At 41.7% G+C, this 26,668-nt stretch overlaps 1 protein-coding gene across 3 annotated transcripts in view; it reads right to left on the bottom strand.

Annotated features, from left to right (window-relative positions):
• PDGFC (platelet derived growth factor C) overlaps nucleotides 1–26,668 on the bottom strand; it is a 393,961-nt gene that overhangs the window by 6,998 nt on the left and 360,295 nt on the right. For 2 of the 3 annotated variants that reach the window (XM_089670412.1, XM_089670413.1), the window contains 2 exons: nucleotides 13,377–13,584; nucleotides 9,329–9,546 (listed from right to left, as the gene is read on the bottom strand). In XM_089670412.1, coding sequence (XP_089526538.1) covers nucleotides 9,329–9,546; nucleotides 13,377–13,584 — 426 coding nt within the window. The remainder of the gene's footprint in view (nucleotides 1–9,328; nucleotides 9,547–13,376; nucleotides 13,585–26,668) is intronic. The other variant, XM_089670414.1, reaches the window with a different exon arrangement.

The raw sequence follows: 26,668 nt of genomic DNA, 5'->3' as shown, positions 1-26,668 counted from the left end.
GCCCAGCTCTGGGGTTCTTCTTGCAGTAGGGATATAATGAACCCCACCTGCACAGATTCTGCAGAAAATGTCCGCGACTGCAGCTCAAAGTATAGTTGGCATGCATTGCGGAATGCCCTGAATTTTCCTTGATCCCCATTGAACCGTTCCGGCATCGGTACATGGGGTTCCCGTGGAGGCATTGAGACCATTGCTCCGACAGGAGGTTCCGAGGGGTTCCTGGTCAAAGATGGAGTAAACGGTTTCTGAGATGTGGATGCCGGTGAGGCTAGTGTCTGAATACGACCTTCCAGATGTGTGTAACCCCCCTGTAGCATTTTAACCGCTTGGGTGAACACCGCCAGATGTTGGCATATATTGTCCAGCGGGGATGGTCCTCTTCCAGGCTCAGTCATGGCCGTATGGTTCTGTCACGATCCACCCGGCGGTATCTCTAGCAACCCACAGAACGGGATTCCCCAGGGCGCGGGGTCTAAGCCCCAATCTGCTTATTCACCAGGGCCCCTGATGGTGGGGATGGACTTGGAGCAGACTGAGACCAGGTCGCGACCCCTGAGTGCACCCGACTGTGGTAGAAGGAACCCCTGGAGGTATGTATCGGAAGAGAGCCTGATGTGAAGAGGCTGGGAGACCTGGGCAGTGGTGACCGGATCCGTGCAGGATGGATGGATGACAGAGTACGTGTAGCGTAGTCAGGCAGGCCAGGTCGGTAACAGCAGAGGCAGAACGGTACAGAGCAGCGGACAGAGAGTAGTCAGGTCACAAACCAGGTTTCAGCAACAGGAGGTCAGGATCAAGCAGGGTCGGCAACAAGGTATCTCACGCAGGAACAGACGAGCAGGGAACAGGGAATGAAGGCCATACGGCAATGTGAGCATTGCACGAGCTGGTTTAAATAGCCTGCCTGGCACCGACAGGCACGCCTGGGTCCTAGTGCCTGCCTGGCCATCATTGGTGACAGGCGCACCTGGGTTCTAGTACCCGCCTGCCTGTATGTCTTGTCGGGATCCTACACCTGTGCAGATTTGTGCACTGTGGTGATCTCTGGGATTCCTGACACTTAGTTCCATTGTTAATTGAGTTAATTGAGTCACCTTTTCTTTCTGTCTGTTGGCTAGTACTCCTGCATGATTTGATGCTACTCCTATACACTCTCTCAAAGACAGGCCCTGATACAGCTAAAAAATAGGTCACATGTAGTCATCAAACCATCAGATAAGGGTGGAAACATTGTTATAATGTCACATACCCAATATGAGAAGATGTCCCTTGACATCCTGAATAATAAACATTGGTACAGAGAAATTTCAATCTAAACCCTGAAGAAGCCCCGGTCAGTGGGAGGGGTGAAACATATATATGGAAGGGATCACATCCTCCTTCCTCATGTGATTCCCTGGAGAGATGCCGGAGTACACAGCATGCTGATTCTATTGTGTTTCTAGATCTTCAAATCAATAAGGATAAAACAATTGCCTGGTCACTAAGTTTTATCGGAAAGAGACAGCAGGGAATACCATCTTCTATGCCCAGAGTGCCTTAGTACATAGAATATGTCCATACATCTGTCTACAACAGGATTGTACTCATATAGAGGACTTTAAAATACAAGCTGCCTAGTTGCGGCATTGTCTTTTACAACATGAATAGAGCAAGTCCCTCTTACACAAAGACTATAATAAAGTCCTTAATAAAACTAAAACATCCCTCTTATATCAAGCACATACATCCAAGACAGAGAACCACACAGTGAAGTTGATCACTAGATTTTCAGCACCAAGATTTGCATGCTATCTTACAATGACACTGGCACTTCCTCCAAGAAATGATATTCCATAAAGCCACATCCATTAAAGACAAAATTATAGCCATCCACTACACACTCTATGACCAAACTATGGTGTCCGTTTATGAACCAGCGATAAATGATCGCTGCTCAGTTCTCTAGCATTCTCTGAGAACACAGTTCTCCTGTGAATGCCTTTTATGAAGCAGTTCTCTGAACAAAGGGAGAAAGGTCTACAAACACTGGAGAACGGTCTACAAATGGTGGAAAATGGCTGATTTTACTATAATCACGCAAGATTACAGTAAAAGATCAATTTACTAAGCAGAGGTAAATTATCGCTGCTTAGTTAGCAGTCTCTCCAATTCTCCAGCTCTGGGCTGGAGAATCTGGAGGGAGAAGACAGATCTCCAGTGAAGAGCTGAACAGTTCTCCACTGATCTCCTGAGTGTCAAACTGTAAATGACCAGAGAATAGCTGTGATCCTCTGAATCGCAGCTATTCTCTGTGTCATAAATGGACACCTATGCTTGGTTTGAAAGGTATATATGCATGTGGCCAATGCTCTTATTGCCCATGGGTATACATGTTTTTCCTACCCAATGGTGAGAAATTTACTCCATGGTTCCATGCAGATTACAACACCCAGGGAGTTGTCTACCTTATGCTCTCTGATTGCAGAGTATACTATGTCGGTAAGACGATTTGCCAATTCAAATATATTATTCTTATAATGCTAGGATGCTTACTCCAGTGAGCCTGTATCATAGATTTGATACATCTCATGTGAAATTCATTGTATTGGAAGTAATTAGGAACGATCCCCGTGGCAGTAACTGGGATAGGGGAATTTTACATAAAGAAACCCTCTGGATTGAACATCAAAATGCTATCTAACCCCCCTGGTATTAACAAAATTCTATCCAATAAACCATTTTTGTAAAATACAAATAGGAGGCTCTACACATTTTTGCTGTATATAACTGGTACAATCCATATGGTTATAACATCTGCTAGTTATCGTACTGTGTAGGATTCATTACTTAATATGCAGTTCAGTCTGTTTGTGCTTCAACTGGGGACTGCACTGTGTATTATGAATTATAATATCCATATTATGGGAACATATAGGAATATGCCATCATTGGTGCATTTTGCTGTTTTATTTTAATTTGTGTTTGTACTCTGGGAGTGATGCTTTGGCTTCTTTACTGATGTGCTGGAGGTGGGCCATGGTTGTAGTGCTGGGACTGTCCTACTCATTGTGGTGGTGGCCAGTTCCCTGTATGATCACTGTGGCATTGGGTACTAGCAACTTGTAATCGCGCAGGTCTCCTGTGTACTGCTCATGCGCTGTCCCGTGGCATGTCTCATGTTAACGGGACAACCGCTGGGCAGGACTTTCACTCATCCGGCTCTGTTGCCAGAATTTGGGTGCATGCGCCGTGGAGGTGCACATGCGCAGGAACTACTGGCCAACACACATGATGTCACATGCCGTTACAGCATGGGTGCCCTGGTTGGGGTGTATATATATATGGTGGGAGGGTGGGGAACACATGAGGACACACCAAGACAGCTTGGAAGAGTGCATGACAGCCCACCATTGTGGCAAGGATCTATATACAGTAACAACAACAGGTAATTAGTATCCTTTATAGGGAGATGGCTTTTTTGGCATATTTGATATCTGGCAGGCAACAATACTTGATATAGCTCTGGTGCGCTTTTGCTAGTGATTATGGGAAGTATGGTTTATATTTTGCACAGCTTAGTGACAAGATATACTGGTGGCTGTTTACCTACATGGTCTTATGGATGGATTTATGATGCTATGTAAATAAATTATGATATCAAGAAGATTACATTTATACCTTTTTTCACACTGTTTAGCCTACACAAATTAACCATGCAATATAAGTGCCCCAGCTAGGTACAAATACAATATTACTTCATTAAGTCAATAATATCTATGGGTCATTTTTTGCAGGTCCTGTTTGTGGGACCATACAGCTACCTAGAAGGCAGTTTTTTGAGTCCTAAGTACACATATAGCCATCGGGGACCCAAGTATGTACTGTTTTAGTAAGTGGGATAATATGCAGTGGAGTCCTGAAAAAATCTCTTTAGTGCCTTAGGGTACAGGGTTCCTCTGTGTTATATCCCCTCAGCCTGCTGTGCACCCCCACATCCACTTTGTGACTGGCCCTGTATTTAGCATGTGGAGCCATTTCTCACCCTAGGAGTGTGTATGCACTATTATATGATTCAATAACTGTTTTTACATTACATTCCTTGTCTTATAATTCTTCTATGTCACCTTTAGTGATGTTATAAAAGGGATTATAATACATGTATGTCATCGTATGTACTTCTCTTCTAGATAGATGCTATATACTAGCTCCCGAAGAAGCGATTTTACTCACAAATCACGTAGAGCAGAGCATATCTGTGGAAAGTGGAAGGACCTTTGGGTTTGGGTTACCCAAGACAATTATACCACAATTGGGTGCCTCTACTGTTATTTGTTGGGGGTTATCACATCACAGTTCACAAATTGAGTATCTGAATTTTTAACTATGTATTGATTGGTTTTACAAGTATGTTAATAAACAATATTGTTACAACAAATGGTGTTGTGTACATGCCTATAAAGTCCAAAATGCACAACCAAAATTCTTCTCCTGGAGGTTCCTACATGATGGGATTAGTCTTGTGTCAACTTTACCTTGTTACCCAATCAGTGTGGGATGTTTATCTCAATGTGTAATATTTGTTTTTATTGTTCATGTTGGGACTGCTCCTATTTTAGAACTGTATTAAAACCTTTATTTCCGTTCAATAAAGGAGTTTCAGTTGCTCCTAAGCTAGTGTTTTCTAGTTCTTGGGTGCATTGTTCAGCTATAATACTTGTTCCTGTGTCCCAGCGGTGATGAAGCAGTCTGGGGTGAGAACCCAGGTGGGGTGCCAGGCGGTCCGTTACAAATGTTTACTTGTTTTCATAAATATAACTATAAATATGTGTTTTTTATTATTTAACATTTTTTACCATTGTACATTAGCTGCTTTTAAACTATACCTCTCAGCATAATTTGCACCAGAGCCATTTTTAGGATGATAAAGTGGATATTAATATAAGTGAGGTTTCCTATAACACAAAATTTCTCTTTTATTGCAGATGAGACAGTTACAAGTAGGAATGAGCTCAAGGTTAGGTAGGAACACAAGTTATGGCCAGGCTTTGGCTGTTCAGACATTCGTCTAAAAAGCTAAATTTTTTCTCTGTATTTCTACAGCTACTATCTATTTACTAGTACCATCCTATCAGGAGTTGTTAAGGAAACAGTGGGCCCCTGCTGTGACCTTCACAAACAGTGGTGTCACCTGGCTCCTCTAGTTTGCTGGCCCTAGCAATATAATCAAGTGGACGGGCATAGGGCTGATATCAATGATCAATTATGGCCACATAGCCATAGTTAGTCAAAGACATCAGCAGAGAGTGCCACCAATTTGTTTACTTGGTCGTGGAGATTGGGAGATGTCATTCAGTGCCAGGGAGCAAAGGGAGCAGTTCGTATTGTCAGTTAGTGTTTTTTTTCATTCAGCAGCGATGGTTCACTGTGATTGATATGGATCTGCATCGCTAAATAACAGGATTAATGTTGGGAGTACATCATGCAATATTTTGGGGTTTTTATAATTTGTTTAAAGACTTGTAAAAAAGTGTGGTGCCATTATTTGCTGTTCACATTTTTTTACTAATTCACATAGGGTAAAGAGTTGGTGTCTAGGAGCCCCCTTGTTTTAAAGTTGGTTTGCAGTTTCCAAAAGCCCCCTTGCCCACAAGCTCCCACAACTACTGGGTCAGGGTTGTGGGAAAGTTGTCCTTGTCCTCTTCAATAAGGTACCCACATGTTGAGGGCAGATAATGGTCTGGTATGGATTTTTTTTGTATGAGGTCACCCTTGACATCAGGCTCTGGTATACATTTTTAGGGGTAACCCTACACCAAATAACATTTATATCAGACTGTCATCTAGAATCTAAGTGGCCAGAGCTGTTCTTTAAAAACAATTTATACAGCTTTTTCTTTCTTTATAAATATCAGCTTTGCTGTAGTATGTTGCATACATCAGTTTCAGGGCTCCCCCAGGCATATTATTTAAATAAAAGGGCTGCTTCCCACCAAATGGAATTTTTTTCTTTGGTATATGTCCTCAAAGAGAGTGTCAGGCCATTACTGTTTTAACATTCGGTTCCCTTGAATTTAATGGTATGAATTTAGCACCTGAACTTTAGTAATATTTACTGGACTGGCCTCAAATCAAACCCAGGTACGTTCAGCTCATCCATCATTATCAGCAGTTGCAATCAACTGGCTGATTTACACCTAGGACTAGGAAGAAGAGAGAGGCTTTGTCAACCACCTCTTCCTCATGCTGTGGCTGTATAGTTAGGGCTTCCTGAGTTTAAAAAGACAGATGTTCCCTGCATCTACAGGCAAGTCCATAAATATTGGGACATCGACACAATTCTAACATTTTTGGCTCTAGACACCACCACAATGAATTTGAAATGAAACGAACAAGATGTGCTTTAACTGCAGACTGTCAGCTTTAATTTGAGGGTATTTACATCCAAATCAGGTGAACAGTGTAGGAATTACAACAGTTTGCATATGTGCCTCCCACTTGTTAAGGGACCTAAAGTAATGGGACAATTGGCTTCTCAGCTGTTCCATGGCCTGGTGTGTGTTATTCCCTCATTATCCCAATTACAATGAGCAGATAAAAGGTCCAGAGTTAATTTCAAGTGTTCTATTTGCATTTGGAATCTGTTGCTGTCAACTCTCAAGATGAGATTCAAAGAGCTGTCACTATCAGTGAAGCAAGCCATCATTAGGCTGAAAAAACAAAACAAACCCATCAGAGAGATAGCAAAAACATTAGGCGTGGCCAAAACAACTGTTTGGAACATTCTTAAAAAGAAGGAACGCACAGGTGAGCTCTGCAACACCAAAAGACCCGGAAGACCACGGAAAACAACTGTGGTGGATGACCGAATAATTCTCTCCCTGGTGAATAAAACACCCTTCACAACAGTTGGCCAGATCAAGAACACTCTCCAGGAGGTAGGTGTATCTGTGTCAAAGTCAACAATCAAGAGAAGACTTCACCAAAGTGAATACAAAGGGTTCACCAGAAGATGTAAACCATTGGTGAGACTCAAAAACAGGAAGGCCAGATTAGAGTTTGCCAAACAACATATAAAAAAGCCTTCACAGTTTTGGAACAACATCCTATGGACAGATGAGACCAAGATCAACTTGTACCAGAGTGATGGGAAGAGTATGGAGAAGGAAAGGAACTGCTCATGATCCTAAGCATACAACCTCATCAGTGAAGCATGGTGGTGGTAGTGTCATGGCGTGGGCATGTATGGCTGCCAATGGAACTGGTTCTCTTGTATTTATTGATGATGTGACTGCTGACAAAAGCAGCAGGATGAATTCTGAAGTGTTTCGGGCAATATTATCTGCTCACATTCAGCCAAATGTTTCAGAACTCATTGGACGCCACTTCACAGTGCAGATGGACAATGACCCAAAGCATACTGCAAAAGCAACCAAAGAGTTTTTTAAGGGAAAGAAGTGGAATGTTATGCAATGGCCAAGTCAATCATCTGACCTGAATCTGATTGAGCATGCATTTCACTTGCTGAAGACAAAACTGAAGGGAAAATGCCCCAAGAACAAGCAGGAACTGAAGACAGTTGCAGTAGAGGCCTGGCAGAGCATCACCAGGGATGAAACACAGCGTCTGGTGATGTCTATGCGCTCCAGACTTTAGGCTGTAATTAACTGCAAAGGATTTGCAACCAAGTATTAAAAAGTGAAAGTTTGATTTATGATTATTATTCTGTCCCATTACGTTTGGTCCCTTAACAAGTGGGAGGCACATATGCACACTGTTGTAATTCCTACACCGTTCACCTGATTTGGATGTAAATACCCTCAAATTAAAGCTGACAGTCTGCAGTTAAAGCACATCTTGTTAGTTTCATTTCAAATCCATTGTGGTGGTGTATAGAGCCAAAAATGTTAGAATTGTGTTGATGTCCCAATATTTATGGACCTGACTGTATATGGTGTAGCCTGACCACTGCTTTGTCCCAAAAAACCTTCTCACCCTCTATTACCTTCACATGCAGAGCCTCTGCCTCTTCCTTTAGGCCTGGATTGTATAAACTAAGCCTTGTTTACTGTGCACATGTGGAGTGCAGTGAAAAATGTGAGTGGTTTTATTCCTTTTTTACATAAGGGTGTAGTATAGATTTTGTGGAGCTCCTCATACCCTTTTTTCCTGGTTTTTTTTTTGCATAGGGTTCCCGCTTAACGTATATACCAGTTCTATCAGGGGGACCCCAAGCATTTTTTTTGTATGGTGGTCCCCCTTGACATCCATAAAAGACCTTTATCAAGGATAGGGGTCTGATGTGCATTTTTCACAGGAACTCTATGAAGTTTTTTTTTGTGTGGGGGGGGCCTCCTTTCAAATAAATAACAAACCCTCATCTAGGAAAAGGGTCTGGTATAGATGAAGATAATACCTGGTTGTTTGTTTACAAAGAAAGGTAACAGGGGAAAACAGGAAGTAACGGACCACTGATTGCAGTAACATTAAGGATCTTTTTTAACCCCCTCTCCTGTCCTTTCTTTCCTACACATTTAAACACTCGCTTGCCGTTCCATGTGACCTGTATATTAATCCTTCACCTCCCTTATCCTTCACATCTGTACAGTAATATCTTCATCTCTATCCACCACTGTGTGTAGCCAGTACATTAACCCCTTGACCACATTCTTACTCTGTGTATAACCTGTATCTGCTGTATCAAGTGCATCATTACCAAGCTCTTTGTTCTAATCCCCTCAATACTGCCACCTGTTTCTTCATTTCAAAACAATTGGGGCATACAATGAGATCACCTTGGGGTGTTTACATTCCAAAATGGGGTTCTCTACGGGGGAGGGGGGGTATAATGTCCTTGAATTTTATTTTCACAAAAAGTAAGGGAAAGAGCCAAGGTATCACAGCACTGGAAACTAAAACTGAAAACTCGGGTAATACATGCTAGTACTCAAGTGGTTAAAAATTCAGCAAAGTCATCTTCACAAAAAGCTCCTATTTTGCTTATGTGCGGATACTATTGAGCAGAGTAACACATTACCTTTTCACTGACATTCATAGTAGGAATACCCTCTCTGCTGGGAAAAGACTAAACAAGTAGGCACAATGGGGTTTATTTACTAAAGCTGGAGAGTACAAAATCAGACCCACTTCTGCTTAGAAACCAATCGGCTTCCAGGTTTTATTGCTAAAGCTTAATTGAACAAGCTGAGGTTAGAAGCTGATTGGTTTCTATGCGGAAATTTGCCTGATTTTTCACTCTCCAGCTGTAGTAAATAAACCCCACTGTGCTTCTATTAGCTCCTGTTATATGAAGTGAACACTTTACATTGAGACAACCCATTTGACATACCTCATGGTACTTCTTATTGACTTTAGTTGGTGTACATTGGCATTCATTGCAGCTGTAATTGCAGCAAGCACAATTGCCACCACATCGCTTAACCAGCAGACAACTTGGCCAAAATATGGCATCCGTCCGCTTCAGTTCTTCCCGTAGAGATACTGAAAAGTTACGTGGTGTGCAACTGTACAGACGTACCTCCTCTTTCATAATACTCAGGTCACTTCCTGGGAAATGAAGCACAACATTGCAAATCAATTATTATTGCCCAATACTTTGTTATAGGGCCACAATAAGCTGTCACAGACTGAACAGCGTACAGTATGTTATAAATCATGAGCACTAGAAAATGGGAATACACCAGAAATCACAACCATTATCAACTAAGATGCTACATATATTTTAATATACATGCACAAGTAAATCAATCCTTCATTAGCATAATATTTACAGCAAGTGTATATTGCAGCAGGTATTTAGGCTGCCCATGCGGGATTTCCTGCATGATAGGGGTTGAGGAAAGACCTGGCAACCTAACCAGTAAAATAATTGCTAAGAGAATTCATGGAAAAAGTCGCTTGCGAGTGATGGTCCATGCAATCGCCAAGGGTCGGATATGACTGAATGGATAGATAGAGATAGAGATTTAGGCTGAAAATAAGAGTTGTCTAACTATCATGATTATCCATTGGCTTCTGCCATTTCTAAATTAAGGATCAGGGATACGTATGCAGGTCAGAAGTTCTGACTTCCTCTAACTTCACATTTTGAATGCTGACTAAGGAAGCAGTGACACAAAAGAAAGCCTGGAAACTAACATGTACAAAATGAGGTCACCAATGGAAGCCCCATATTTCTATCAGTGTAGGTTCCTTCGCAAACTAAATTCATGGAATGGCTGTGTTGCTATAAAACTTCTTATTGTTTTTATTGGCAACAACTGTAGGGCTGCATTCACACTTATAGCTGCTATGAAAACGGGCAAAAATGCTCAACATGCTTGTGGTGACACTATTGTTTAATGGCACCCCAAACGCGGTGCAATTTTGTCTGCGTTTGTCATGCAACAAAACATGTCACCAAACTTGCCAAGCTGGAGGCCAAAATTTGGCACATGCGCTTCTTTGTTTTTTTTCAAGTGAATGTGCTGATTTATGTGCATAATTTCTCCTCTATTCCTATTTTAGTGACAACTCTGAAAGTTTAAATTTCCCATAATTTTTTGTCTCAGGACAGAGAATCACTCAACTGTGGTTACAAACAACCGGGGATTAAAACTGGGACTGGGGAACAACTGGGGATTCTAACCCTTCAATGCAATTAGCAGAAACATATCTAAAGTATAAGGGGCATAATATAGTATTGAATTTCACAGAAACCAAACATTCACTGCAGGTGAACCAATCACTATAATTTAAAACACATGCACTAGGTAGATACACCTCTAATGAATGTTTGGTAAATGCCACATTCAGTACTTTTTAAATATACCCCTATATTATAAATATAATGTAAGTATTAATTACATATTTCTTGCTTCTGTTGGCATTGCACAACAGTGACACAGATATTACAAACATTAGTGCTTTTTGGTATATGCTGTGGTACTTTTACAACTGATAACCTCAGGCATGTTTGGCCTTTTTAATAAAAGCAGCAGTATTTGTTATTTATTTAACAAACAGAGTTTACTTCATAAGGACTAGAATGGGCCGTTGCAAAAGAGTGAAGTCAACATTCCTAGTCATGGTCTTAAACAGAGCCCAATAATCTCTTTCTGGTGGAACAGCACCAATATTTGAAATTTAAAGATGTGTGATGTAGTGAAATAGGCTGCCTAACATGGGTGTCATTTGAGTAGCACAATTTAATATAAATTCTGTAATATTTCTTATTTTAAAATGCATGTTTTATTGACTAAATTAAAAGATTTAAAATGAGATTATGAGACTCCCTCCCTATCTCTTACCATCAGCCAGCATAGGATATTGAATTATAAGTGCCCTTGCACACTGGATATTTAGTTCCTCTGCATGAGATTAGGGATGAGTTCAGTGTTCAGGATGTTTGGACATGTATTCGAATTCCGATCATTTAGGGCATTTGGCGCAGGTGAGGGTGACAGCTTCCAGCTGTCAGTGGTTGCTAAGGAAGCAGTGGCTGCTTGCGCCTGCTGCGTCCTTACCAACCACTTACATCACTAGACATAAACAGTTAAATGGCCAGGAATCCCTGGCCATGTAAGCAAATGGGCAGGGACTGGCGCTGGTTACATCATTGCCAAAATATGGCCACATGGCCATAATTGGGCAATAATGTCACCGCTATACTTGCTTTCAAGGGTCGCTAAGGAAGCAGGGGCTGCTTTCACCTGCTGCATCCCTAAAAATCATTGACATCACTCAGCCTATTCCATGATATAGATAGGAATCACTGGTTTTGTTTTTTTGTCTTTTGTTTTTTTGGGGGTTTTTTGGTGAGTTGGAGGTGGCGAGCATTATGATTGAGAATGAATTTACAATGAGGGATTTTTATGGGATTTAAAATTTTTTTAAAAAAGGACTTGGGTGTCTGTTCTCCTAACCTCTTTTTTTCTTTTGTGAATGAGTAGGAGTATTATGTATTTATACAAGGAAGGGGGGTTGGTATCTGTGGGCTCTCTTATTATTATAGGGGGCTTTCAGATTCCATTAAGCCTCTCACCTGTAGACCCCCACAAACCCCAAACAAGGGTTGTTGTGAAGAGGCCCTTGACATCCTCATCAACATGAGGGCAAGGTGCTTTGCCGGGGGAACCGTGTTGCAGGCATATAGCCAGGTATTGTTCAGAAGAAGAGGGGATATATGTTTGTCCCTCCCCTTTTCTGGTCAGCCAGCAGCCAAACTGAGATTAAGAGTCTGGAATTGAAAAAAATCACTACTCTCATAATATTTAAACATTTTTCTAGCATTGATACATATTTTCCAGGGTAGTGCCTCTATGCTATTTTTTAAATACCTCTTTGCCTATTAGCCCAGAAAATGGGCATGTTTAATTTGGCAGATTCGCCTGATTTCAATGGAGTTTCAGTTTCGGCATCCAAACCTCATTGATGTTCACTACAACACACATCCTCCCTATGTAATGAAGCTGAGGAAAGGGGAAGGTATTCTGTAGTCCTAACACACTTCCTGCCCTAGGGTGACAATGCTGCTCCTCCGTACAGTGCAGTTAGTAAGTGCTGTCACCGTAAAACAAGGAGTGTGTTACTAGCAGGATTACCTGTTAAAAATAAAGACACCGCCCCCCCCCAAAAAAAAAACAAAAAAACAAAACAAATGCAGCCACCACCTTTATGGACCCATAAACTGTAATCTATTACACTTTTCTTTTTAAGTTTAGATACACCAGCCAATGATGAGGATAAACCTGGATACATTTAAGGACCACAGTCTAAATTCAGTTACAGCTTTATAAACACATACAATCTTTTTTAAAACCCTAAACTGTTAAAACATTGTAAGAGAGGATCTAAGTTAATTGGGTAGTTTAATTTTCCATATTCAAATATTTGCATATCTTCTCCATTATTCCAGCCAAATGGTACGAATACACAGAGGTTTAGAGCAATGCCAAAACAAATTCTACAATTATAATAATCTGTGAACGTTTGGGAAGAGTGAAACAAACAGGATAATAAAAATGGGCAGCTTTAAAAGCTAAAGTCTACACAAAAACAGCAGATGGATAAACATTCTGTCTGTAGGTATCTTCACATTGTAGCACTATACTACACATACACAGTAGTAATACATTAATGTATAGTCCATCATTTTCAGAACTCAGATGAATAACATATGTCTTTCTCTATGGATATAAACAGTGCATCAAATGAATAATGTTACATAGTTATCACCTCTTGCCAGTCATTAAGTATCCAGATTTAGACACAGTGAAGCCTATGTGAAAGATATCAGACATAAATAGCATCTTTACAAATTGACATGGACACTAATGATGAAATTTATTTTAATAGCATGCTGCAATTTGACATGCTGTACAACATATTACACATACCTCTGGATTTTCTGCCATGGATATAGGATTTCCCAAGTAATTGCCATGTTGGTCTGTACAATTCCTCAATGTCCAACTGCCATCGGTCTGGTTCAAGGTATCTGATTACTTCTTCTACAGTTCCAAAACGGGAGACTGTTGTACTAAGAACATCTAGTGGCAGTGCTGAAGGGGGAAGCACTGAGGGGCTGACCGGTTCTGCTTGTTGCTACAAAGAAAATGATAATATTTTTATTAACATTTTTTTACCAAACAATAGAAGAATTAGAAAAAAAAAAAAATTCTATTCATTTGCAGAATATGTATTACTAACTACCTATATATGAGTTCATCATGAAAAAGTCAAACCAGGCTTCACTAGTCCTATTTATAAAATATCTTGTTATTTAGAAACATCTTCCAGAACCTGAATCATACTGTAGGATTCAAGTTTATTGTACAAATGGCCAGCAAGGCCATCCAGGTATCAACTTTCAGACAACTAAGCAGTTATAAATGTTCAGCAGCAAAGTAAAGTCCAACTAATGAAGGCTGCCCTCTGATTTGCTGCTATGGGTTATTGCACATGCTCGACTTTCATGCTGTGCCATGAAAAAATTTAAATCAACATCTTATGAGTTTAACTTTATTACATATACAAAACATACCAAGAATTATGTGTAAAATGAGAAACACAGTGCAATAGTCAAATAATTCATTAAGGGGTTGATATACTAAAACTAGAGAGTGCAAAATCTGGCGCAGCTGTGCATGGTAGCCAATGAGCTTCAAACTTCAGCTTGTTCAGCTAAGCTTTGACAAAAACACTTGAGAGCTGATGGTTTCAAAGGAAAGCTGCACCAGATTTTGCAATCCAGTTTTAGCAAATCAACCCCTAACAGTCTACAGGATGAAATTTGTTAAATCTACTGAAAACAGTGTCCACAATCATATATCTATACAACACAGTTCCTCATTCACAAGGGCTGATACCACTGGCCAAAGGAAAGGTTACACTAATCTGAAAGTTTGTAACTAAAAATAATAATATATATATATATATATACATATACACACACATGCACACACTAAATGTCAGGGATCGCGGCGGCTCCTCGTCCAGCGCACGCGCACTAGTGGCGGCTGACGCTGGGACACAAGCACCAGGTCCCGGCGGGCCGCAGCTGACAGGACGTCGCGCATGCGCAGTAGGAGCCGCGGGCGTGCCTCGGGCGGCCAATGACAGCCCGGGGGCGCGTCCTGGACGGCCAATGACAGTGCAGGGCACAATATTTAAAGATGCCCTGCACTGTCACAAATTGCCGCAAGGTCTATCTGTGATCCTGAGTTCCTGTACCTGCATATTGACCCTGATTGCCCTGACTACGCTGCCTTCTCCTGTGCTTTGACCCGGATTGTCCTGACTACGCTGCTTTCTCCTGTGTTTGACCCGGATTGCCCTGACTACTCTGCCTTCTCCTCTCCTGATCCCCGGCTTGTTTGACCTATCTGCGGACTGACTTATCCTGCTGACCCTGCGTGTGACCTGACTACTCTTTGCCTGCCGATTCTGTACCTCGCTTACCCCACGGGACCGCTGCTCGTGACCCATCCTGCTAGGTCCCGCCGTCCTCCTAACATCTGGCTCTCCCGGTACCTATACATCCCCGGAGGTTCCCTCTGCCACTGGTGGGCCTGCTCAGAGGTCATGACCTGGCCCTGGTCTGTTACAAGTCCATCCCCACCATCAGGGGCCCTGGTGAAAGCACAGACCGGGACTTAGATTCCACGCTTTGGGTAGGTCTGTCCAGTGGGCCGCCGGAGGCACCACCTGGCGGTATTATAACAAAGTGGAAGTAACTGGGAACAGCAGCAACTCAGCCACGAAATGGTAGGCCACGTAAAATGACAGCGCGGGGTCAGCGCATGCTGTAGCACAAAGTGCGCAGAAGTCGCCAACAGACTCAACAGCTAAAGACCTCCAAACTTTGCATGGCCTTCAGATTAGCACAACAACACTGTATAGAATGCTTCATGGAATGGGTTTTGATGGCTGAGCAGTTGCATCCAAGCCTTACATCAGCAAGTGTAGTGCAAAGCGTCAGATGCCGTGGTGTAAAGCACGCCGCCACTGGACTCTAGAGCAGTGGAGATGTGTTCCCTGGCGTGACTAATCATGCTTCTCTGTCTGGCAATCTGATGGACGTGTCTGGGTTTGGCCCTTGCCAAGCGAATGGTACTTGCCTGACTGCATTGTGCCAAGTGTACAGTTTGGTGGAGGGGGGATCATGGTGTGGGGTTGTTTTTCAGGGGTTGGGCTTGGCCCCTTAATTCTAGTGAAGGGAACTCTTAAGGCATCAGCATACCAAGACACTTCAGACAATATCATGCTCTCAACTTTGTGGGAACAGTTTGGGGATGGCCCTTTCCTGTTCCAACATGACTCACACCAGTGCACAAAGCAAGGTCCATAAAGACACGGATGAGCGAGTTTGGGGTGAAGGAACTTGACTGACCTGCACCTGACCTCAACCCAATAGAACACCTTTGGGATGAATTAGAGCTGAGACTGCGAGCCAGGCCTTCTCGTCCGACATCAGTGCCTGACCTCACAAATGCGCTTTTGAACGAATGGTCAAACGTTCCCATAGACACACTCCTAAACCTTGTGGACAGCCTTCCCAGAAGAGTTAAAGCTGTTATTTTTATTTATTTTTATTTTATCGAGTTTATATAGCGCCAAAGGGTTTGCTCAGCGCTGTACAATAGAGGGGGGGACAATACATGAAACAGTACAGTAACAGCATACAGCACAAGGGGTTAGAGGGCCCTACTCTTTCGAGCTTACAATCTAGGAGGGAGGGGGTAGAGGTACAGGAGGAAATGGCTGTGGGGGATGGAGTGGTAGGAGGAGGGAAGGGCAGTGGCTGTTAGGTGAGGGTGGGGTAGGCTTCCCTGAAGAGGTGGGTTTTCAGGGAGCGCCTGAAGGTGAGGAGGGAAGGTGACAGTCTGATGGATTGGGGTAGTGAGTTCCAGAGGATGGGGGAGGACCTGGAGAAGTCTTGCAGTCGTGCGTGTGAGGAGGAGACCAGGGAGCAAGATAGAAGGAGGTCTTGTGAAGAGCGAAGGGTACGGGTGGGGTGGTACCTGGGAATCAGGTTGGTGATGTAGTTAGGGGCAGTGTTGTGAATGGCCTTATAGGTCAGGGTGAGCAGTTTGAATTTAATGCGTTGGGCAATGGGGAGCCAGTGGAGGGAGAGGCAGAGGGGGGTGGCAGAGGTGGAGAAGCTGGTGAGGTGGATGAGTCTGGCCGCTGAGTTTAGGATGGTCTGAAGCAGGGAGAGTTTGCACTGGGGTAGGCCGGTGAGGAGGGAGTTGCAGTAGTCAAGGCGTGAGATAATCAGGGAGTGTACGAGTAGTTTAGTGGTGTCTGGGGTAAGGAAGGTGCGTATTTTGGCGATGTTCCGGAGGTGGAGCCTGCATGTGTTTGTAAGTGATTTGACATGAGGTTGAAAGGAAAGGTTTGAGTCCAGAATGACGCCAAGGACCTTGGCTTGCGGGGCGGGATTGATGGTGGTGTTGTTGGTAGTGATGGAAAGGATGGGGGGGGGGCGCGGGAAGGGGGAAAGACGAGAAGCTCGGTTTTGGAGAGGTTGAGCTTGAGGAAGTGGAGCGACATCCAGTCAGAGATGTCTTTTAGGAGGTGAGTGATGCGGGCGGAGAATGTGGGGGTGAGGTGAGGGGTGGATAGGTAGATTTGAGTGTCATCAGCGTAGAGGTGGTAATTGAAGCCGTGGGAGTGTATGAGTTTGCCAAGGGAGGAGGTGTAGATGGAGAAGAGAAGGGGTCCAAGGACAGAGCCCTGGGGGACCCCAACAGAAAGGGGGTGGGAAGGGGAGGTGGCACCGTTGTAGGAAACACTGAAGGAGCGTTGGGATAGATAGGACGAGAACCAAGAGAGAGCGGTGTCTCTGATGCCAAGAGAGAGTAGTTTATTAAGGAGGAGGGGGTGGTCGACTGTGTCAAAGGCCGCGGAGAGGTCTAGGAGAAGGAGGACAGAGTAGTCGCCTTTGGCGGTTAGTAGATCGTTGGTGATTTTGAGGAGGGCAGTTTCAGTGGAGTGTAGGGGACGGAAGCCGGACTGTAGTGGGTCAAGGAGGTTGCTGTCAGTTAGGTGGGCGCTTAGGCGATCGTAGACCAAGCGCTCAAGGAGCTTGGAAGTGAGTGGCAGCAGGGAAATTGGTCTGAGGTTGTTGAGGTCAGTGGGGTCCAGGGAGGGCTTTTTGAGTATGGGGGTGATGTGCGCATGTTTTAGGGGGGAGGGGAAGACGCCAGTAGAGAGGGAGAGATTGAAGATGTGGGTAAGGGAGCGGATGAGGGAAGAGGGGGGTGACCGGAGGAGTTGAGAGGGGATAGGGTCCAGGGGGCAGGTAGTGAGGCGGGCTTCTGAGAAGACTCTGGTGACTTCCTCAGTGGTAGTAGGGCTGAAGGAGTGCAGTGATGGGGTGGTTACGGTAGGCAGGGCCTTGGGTGTGGTGGGGGGCAGTGCCGTTGCGAGGTCAGAGGAGGGGAGAAATGAGGGGGTGATGGAAGGGGGGAGGCTAGATGGGGAGGTAGATTGTTATAGTTGCAAAGGGTGGGCCAACTCAATATTGAACCCTACGGACTAAGACTGAGATGCCATTAAAATTCTTGTGCGTGTAAGGAAGGCGTCCCAATACTTTTGGCAATATAGTGTATATATACATACATACACAACACACTGGTAGTCTAGACGCTGGTGGACCCCCAGTGATGGTGGTAGTGGTGGGGAGAGGGTTGCAGTGTTACGCATATATAAACATTTAAATATACCCCATAATATGTTTCCTGGCATATTATGTTTGATCTTGTAAGCCATATTTCCATATTTGAGGTCAGGAGGGAAGTTGTTTTCTTTTTGAGACATAATTGGCCAGTAATATCTCCACACACTGATGAGTTATTCTAAATGCTTGCATCAAAGTGTGATTCCCCAAGGGCTAAACTGGAAGTAATGCTGATTTATTCCAAATGATTTGTTGTGAAATGTGTTTTCTATTCTGCATATTGCATTGCAAAGTTAGTTATAGAAGAGTTTAAAATATACCCTTACATACTTTATACATTACAAACATAAACAAGTCTCACAATTTCTAATGTGGTGCCAGTCCAGCACAACGGCATTGAGTCTGATTGGAAGAGGGTGATTTAGTATTCAATTTTGCACTTTTTAAGTGCAAACGTCTACCTAAGAACACACAGCCAAGGTGTCTACTACTACCTTTACCAGGCAGGAAAACCTCTTCTGTGCATATCTCTGATTTAGTTTAATTTTTCTTCTTATCAGGTGAACCCTTAAAACAGGATGGCCCTGGGCAGCTGCCCCTTTCCCCTTTATTTCTTTATATAGCATTTACAGTGGTATAATACTTATACTTTATACATAGAGGTCTTTTTATCTATTTAGTTCAATGTTGCAACAAATAGGTGCAACACAGTCCTTGCATGTTGTTTTGCTTACAGGATACCAAATAAATGCATTAATTCAACAAATAACAAATGTTTAATAAAGGCCCTATAAGACAAGTTTAAATGTAGTTAAATACAAAAATTTACAAAGCTCTGTTAAAAACACATTATACTACTAGAGAATCATCATCCTCTTTAACATAGAAACAAATGCACACATATATTAGAGTTTGCTGTATGAACACTGTGTTCTATCGAATATTACTTTAACTGATGGCAGTAGTAAAGTGAGTGAGGCAAATGTCAGCTCAAGCGTCCAAAAAGAATAAAATATTTGGCAGATTCATCATACAGCCATGCCTTGAATAGCAATGGGATTTTATAGAATCTGCTATAAACATAATGGCAGCTACTATGTAATTCTTGTATGGTAAGGGGATGGAACAGAGGGGGTAAGTGATGGATCCAAGCCATTATTATCAAATTCAGTTTGCCTTCATTCCATGAATTGTCAATTCCAGACTTTCTTCTCATTTATTACACAAATGACATTTCCAGGAACCACTTCAACAAATATCTCTATGTGAAAATGTGTAAAATATGCTAAGAGGTTCACTGTGATTTTTGTACTAAATAGTATTCTAGGAAAAGTATTGTGGTGATTATAAATTAAGGTTTTAAATGTAATCTTACACAAGTGGCAATAATAAAGAGTATCTAAATCCAATGACACAATTCTCTTGCCACTCTGGTAACATAATGAGATGTGATAGCAGCATTAGTTTTCTTTTTTTAGACTAAGGTGTCCGTTTATGAACCAGCGGTAAATTATCGCTGCTCAGTTCTCCGGCATTCTTGGAGAACACAGTTCTGCTGTGAATTCCTTTTATGAAGCAGTGTAGATCAGTTTTCCGAACAAAGGGAGAACGATCTACAAACGCTGGAAAACAGCTCGCGAGATTACAGTAAGAGATCAATTTACTAAATAGAGGTAAATTATCGCTGCTTAGTTTGCGGTTCCCCTGATTCTCCAGCTCTGGAGGGAGAACACAGGGCTGACATCGCTCCTCGCTGATCTCCTGAGTGTCATAAACTGTGAATGACCAGAGAGTAGCTGCGATCCTCTGAATCGCAGCTATTCTCTGTGTCATAAACTGACACCAATGTAAATGTTAAAATAAATCACCTCTGTGTCATGGAGATGAAGGCATTAGGAGAGGGGGGAGGCATTTGTAGTATGAATAAAGGGAGCTACTACTCTATAGACACAATACAGTGAATCAGGGTTGGAACCCTAGTGTGTTGCTAGCAAGATCACCACGTGAAGATAAAGGAAAAAAGCAATGTGTTACATTTTAGTTATTTAGGTTTAGATGCACTTTAGCATTTTTTTAAATCAGTATAATAGCAATTTTCTCCCTGGGGACTTAAAGCACTTAGGAGGTGGGATAGTCAGCTGGGGTGCATTCAACTGGACTAATTTTTGATACCGGTGTGCCTATGGAGTATGGAAGGAAACCTCAACAGGTTCAGGGAGAACATGCAAGTTTTAGGTAAGGATTAGAAGAAAGGGCCCTGTTGCTGTAAGACAAAAGTGCTAACCACTAAGCCACTCTGCTGCCCAACAATCACAATGACCAAATTACCATTTGGCAGATAAAAGTGTATCTAAACCCCAAACCAAAAAATGTAACACAATGCCTAAACCAGTCCTTAGATATGGTTGCTTTTATTCCGCCTTTTTTTTCCCTGTATTTGCACCTGGTAATCTTGTGAACAGCACACTTCTTGTCCCTGTGTGGCTATACTCATTTTTCCACTTTATCTAGGGAGGGAGCTATTGTTGCTACCCAGGTTGGATTTCAAACATGTTGCCTTTATTCATCTTCAATACTTAGGGGCTGATGGGATTAGTAGTATACAGAACAAAGATAAGATATTTTTTTTACTCTCTGATTATATGACAGGAAGTGACAACGACACCGCATTTCTGGCAGGCTCATGTAAATTCTGTAAATTTTATAACCCTAAACAAAGGAAACTAAGGCAGCCACCACATCTAAAAGCTGGCAAGCTGCATTATATTCAGTTTTGTTCTTAGAATTTTTTATCCTTTAACAGCAGGGTGAAGTCACTAACAGCCAATAAGTTTGAAATGTATCTGTAGCCAAGGCCAGATTTTCCTACATGCAGAACGTGAGGAAACCTTAGAGGATGCCTGCAGTTGCTGATTATATGAATGATAAAAGCAATATAAATAATGCCAAGACTAAGAACATGGGGTGCAATTCAGGTCCCTAACTGTACAAACTGCATTTAATATGATGATACAAAAAACAGTAACTCACAGCAACCAAAGCATCAGATTTCAGGTCAATGTAGCTCAATAAAGGGCTGAAATGTGAAAATGGTTGCAATGGGTTACTGAACATTGCATTTACTGTACCTATTGCGTGTAGCTCTGCCCTAATAAATATCAAGCCTACTAGTTTTTGTTTTTTACTTTCAATGTGTTCTAGATGTATATAGAAATTGTGAAAGCTGGATTTCTGATAAATATATAGGTGAAATTAATCCAAAACCTTTTTATTACTATTGCAATCAATTGAGATAACAATTACTTTATATTTGTTACACATTGCCATTCCCACTGCACATTTTTAAAACATGTTTTACAATTGCTGATATTCTTGTTATTTGCTGAAATATCTCATAAAAACACTACTGAGATTTTTCCTTCTGTGTATGTATGTATTTATTTATTTATTTCAGGTACTTATATAGCGCCATCAATTTATGCAGCGCTTTACATGTCTATTGTGCATTCACATCAGTCCCTAACCCTCAAGGGGCGTACAATCTAAGGTATGTATGATATAAGTAGGTGCCTGGGGAGGATGTTTTAACACAATTAACCTTGTCTTCACTGTGCTGGCAGATATCATGATCAGGTATTAACCCAATGTGCATGCTGTTTGTTTTACCAAAAATCTAAAGATATCAAGGCCTGGGAGGTACAGTGTATGTTAACTCATAAAGAAAAGTCCCTAAAGTGTCCCTATAGTGTATTGTTCAGTTTCCCAAACAATTTAAGCTGCCTCCTGTGTAGAATCCATCTCTCAAGAAAGAAAAGTAAGAAATATTTTTTTTTCATTATCAGGCAGATTGTGTGAATGAGAACACAAAGATATAGTGGGAGTTTCTAAAATTTGCCTGCAAAGGTGGAAATACCCTTTTTGTTTTGTATACAATGCAAAAAATAATAACTTCTGCCAAATTTGTATTTCAGTCTGGGGTTTCACTGGGCAGATTTCCATGTGTTCCTAAATACACTGGATCAAGAAATGATGGGAATGTGTGCCAATGGAACAAAAAGACACAGACACTAAAAAAACATGTTGCTGTCCCTTGTCTCCTTTAAAGAGATTTCCTATTACTGTCACCTTCACCAAAACAACAACAATACCTTGGCAAAGGTTGCACAAAAAATAAATTAGCTGAGATGGTGTCTAGTTGCTTTAGCTGGCTAGCCATATTTGTATCTTGTTCAGTATTAGCCTTCTCCCACCCTCCTAAAGAAGGAGAATATTTCCAAGAATAGAATAGGGGTTTTGGGATCCCATGTCCAGGACATCCAAAAGATATACAAGTCAATGTAATTATAGCGTTGCACTGTAAATAATATATATACCAGCAATTGATATAAATAAGACTGGGAAATACTTAGGAGGGGAGCTCTATATCTGGCTGCAATTCTGTAATTTTTATAATTTGTACAATTATATTTTTTGTATGATATGATGAACAATAAAAATTGTGTTTACTTTTATTTAACAAATGTGTAATCCTTGACTACCTTAAAAGTCTGCTTTGGTTGTTCTCTCTCTCTTTCCTCTTCCCCCTTTTTCTAATTGAGTTAATGACAGAATTGTAGGATATGATACTAGTAAGAAAAACCCACTCCTTGTTTATTTGTAATTTCCTCTATATATGAAATTGTCAAAAACAAATTCTTCTTGAGTAGAGAGAGCTGTGCTCATTTGAACAAGGTAGTGGGGAACTGGCCAACATGGTCAAAAAAGATTCAAAGCTTTGGTCTTCCAAGTAGTAGCATATGGCAGTGAAAGTTGGGCTAACAGTGAGCATTGGAAAATCAATGCTTTTGCTCTGGGGTGCTCATGAAAATACTTTCCTTTGCATTCCTTGGACTGAAAAAGAACACATCAGTCATTACTTAGGGAAATAATCCAGACTGCTCACTGGAATGACTCGGTTAAATTCAAGCCCCAGTATTCTTGCCAAATAATGTGAACGTGAGATTAAAGAAGACCCTGATAGCTGGTAAGATTGAATTTAAAAAGATGTTGATGACAGTGAATGAAGCATTGAATATGAGCCTTCAAGAGCTCAGAAAAACAACTGTCAACAGACAACCTGACATGTCAAAGTCCACGAGGTCAGCCAGTCTGAACACAACTAAAAAAACACATGAAGACACAGGTGAAAAATGTCACGCTGTCTCAGTGCCTACATCCTGATACCATTAGTCATGTGAATATTTCAGTGAAAACAGTAAACCAACATCTGCACCTCTAGGGTGAAAGATGTATGTGACCAGATTAAGCAGTGAAGCTGGCAGTCAGTTACTATCCAGCTGCTGCTTTCCTGTCCTCTTTGGTACAGTCTGAAATGGTCACTGTTTTTATCAGCTGGATATATAATTATCCATCATAGCTAGCAACCAGAAGGTAGCCCTAAAATTTATTTTAGGTTAAATAATTTTTTGATTGGATAATGTCAACCAACCTTCATGCTCCCTATTGCAGTCAGTGTCAAAATGAGTGTCAAGCTGAGCTCACGCTTGATCGTCCAACCAAGCGATTTAAATCTTGCAGAGAAAACAGGGATGGCTGAATGCTTTTCTTTCTTCCTATATTTTCTGCCTGATTTACATGATTTACAAATGTTCAGTAGTACAGAAAGAAGACTACATATTGGTATGCCTGATTTACATTCAAGTGTGCATTAGTACAAAAAGACTACAGTATATAAAGGTTGTGCCAGAGATATGGATAGGACAGAACATGCAGGGAGATCAAGAGGAGTTTAAGGGCCCCTGGCCAAGGGGTTCTTTAATTGGAGGCAGCTGAAAATGCAGGGAGGTTGATAAGGTTGAGGTCAGAGTGCAATAATTCCAACACAATGAGCGATATGCAGAAGTATAATAGGGTGGCAATAGGGCACATCAAGGGATAAGTCCAGAGGCACAAGGCAGCAGTCTGGTACTGCAGCGACTTAGTCCAGAGTCACAGGGCAACAATCCAGGCACAGTGAGCAGCAGGCCACAACTTGGTACAGCAGAGGTTAAGTCCAGGGTCACAGGGCAACAATTCAAGCAGGAGGGACAGGCAGCAATCTGATACAGCAGGGAATTAGTCCAGGGTCACAAGGCAACAATCATCACAGCATCAGTAGGCACAGAAAGGGTTCAGAGACTCATTATCCAACAGTGGTTTCAGCAGAGGAAGTCCAAGCAGAATTGCAGGGAAAAGAAGGTCCAAAGAGCAGTGGTCTTTCACAAACCTATTGCAAGTCTTCGGAAAACTGTGTCTCCTGGCAAAAGGTTCAGGACCACACAGACAGAAGCAGAAGGAATAGAGAGTAGAGTCCCAATGTCCAGAAAGTGACACAGACAATGCAAAACTACAAGTCACAGCAGTGCAGAAATCAAAGCACAGCCCATACGGAACCATCTGTCTCAACAGTTCCAGGCATGTTCTAGCCTTCTTCTAGTGAGACCTGCAACCATGACCTACTCTGTCCATTACTGAAGTAAGCTCTGAACAGTCTGTCGCTCTTATTTGTTATCTAGTACTATGAATTCAGCCATCTCAGATCTCAGCTCCCATCTGAAGTTGCTAAGGCTCTATCCTGATACAGGATACACTAATGCTGGCCATACATTATACAATGTTCTTGTACAATTTTCCTTCAGATTTACCCAAACCATATAACATGAGGTCAAACCTAAACATTTAAAATTTGTATGCAATCAGACAGGCCCTTGCACTACATAGTTGAAGGTAAATCTAAAGGAAATTGAACAAGAAAATGGCCCATGCACCCAGGAACGGTGATGGCGAGATAAACGTATGCATTACCTACTGAGTACAGCCTCATCTCCTATCCCCTGTGGAGAATATGCAGACCTCTTTACACACTTTATCTGGATTAATGATTGTCAAATTCACAAAAAACCAAAAGTGTTATTTTTATAATGTTAATCAAGTAGCTATCATAGTTATATAGCATAGTAAAATAGCACAAGTTAGACACAGTTTTTTGTTTAGCCAGGATTAGAGATGCATATTTCTGCAAAATGTGTATATTGCAGTCTATAAAAACAATGACAGTATGCTGTACTCTCCTTTTTTCATGTCTAAATCCTAGCAGTGGATAGACTCTTACAGATGATAGACTTGCCACACAAAAGTCCGGTAACAAGTAATGTCCATCACAAATGCTCTCAGCCATGAACTGCTAAAAGCACAATTCCCTGTAAGAGATACATTTGGATCCAGTCCAGGTACAGTAATCAGGTCACAGCATTAAATAAAACTTTCACTGGTATGCTACACTGCACTGCGAGTAGTGTATGTCGACTTTCCAAACAGATTTTTGGCCAAAATGTTCATTTTACACAGCTTTATAACGGGCATCCAGGCAGTACTACATAACATTGGTTAAAAACCATTTGGATAAAAAGCCGTTGGCAAAAAAGATATTGGCGAAAAACACTTTATACTGAAAGCAGAGTTCTATTCATTCCCCTCCAAAGCAGTGACAACACTGACAAGATATTCCACACAATATCAATTGCATTTCATTTTGCAAGTCATTGCCATCATTGCTTTGAAATAACTTTTATTTTTGAAAAAACAATCATATACTTTAAGCTGAAACAGTTTTCCATATAAGTGGAACTTGTATACTGCAGACTAACGCTTGCAATAACTATAGGTAATATTATTAGTAGCTTTATGTACAGTACATATGAGTATTGTACTTTCCTTTGTTATAACACTAAATTATTGATTTGCAAAAGTACCACAAAGTTAGATAAACTGCTTTTGTCCGTAATAATGAAAAAAAATAGGGTAATTAAAAATCATAACATATTATACTTTATAGCCCAACTCCAGGACAGGTTTCACCTCCTTCTAAGGGATTACTGGATGTAAAAAAAACCCCTAAAAGCCCCTTTTACGTCCCTAAACACCATGGTCATATGACACTCCTGTCCCAAGATCTTCCTCTATTCTGTCTACTTCCTGCATGGGTCCTTCTTCATGTGTCCATTCCACTGCCTGTATGATGTGGGTACTTCATATTGGTGGGGTCCTCTCAGGAGCTCAGTTCAGCAGAGGTGAGTTGAGGGGACTGGTGGTCTTTGACAACAGCATTGGATTAATGGCCCATGCACCTAGAAACAGTGAAGGCTATGAAACTGAAAGGGGGCTTAGGGGATCAGAGCTGGCTTCCAAGAGGTAAAGAAAGAAAATGGTATGGTACTGCCCTAGAAATGATCCCAGAATGTATCTATAGGTTATAGTGGTGAGCTGCATGTATTCCACTCAGTAAAGTCCATGGACCATTATCCAGCAGGCTCCCACCAACCACCACTGAGACATACAAATACAAAATAAAAAGGTATGAGGCACAGATGCTCTTGTTTTCTCTTTTAATTATTTTAAGTTGAACAACATATGGAACAATAGAATGATTGCTGCATAAACGCTGAAGACCAATTCACTGTTGTGCAA

Source organism: Staurois parvus, unplaced genomic scaffold (assembly GCF_062004578.1).
Source record: "Staurois parvus isolate SC_StPar_1 unplaced genomic scaffold, SC_StPar_1.0 ptg000090l, whole genome shotgun sequence".
Taxonomy (NCBI): Eukaryota; Metazoa; Chordata; class Amphibia; order Anura; family Ranidae; genus Staurois; species Staurois parvus.
This window is presented reverse-complemented; position numbering and strand designations above follow the sequence as displayed.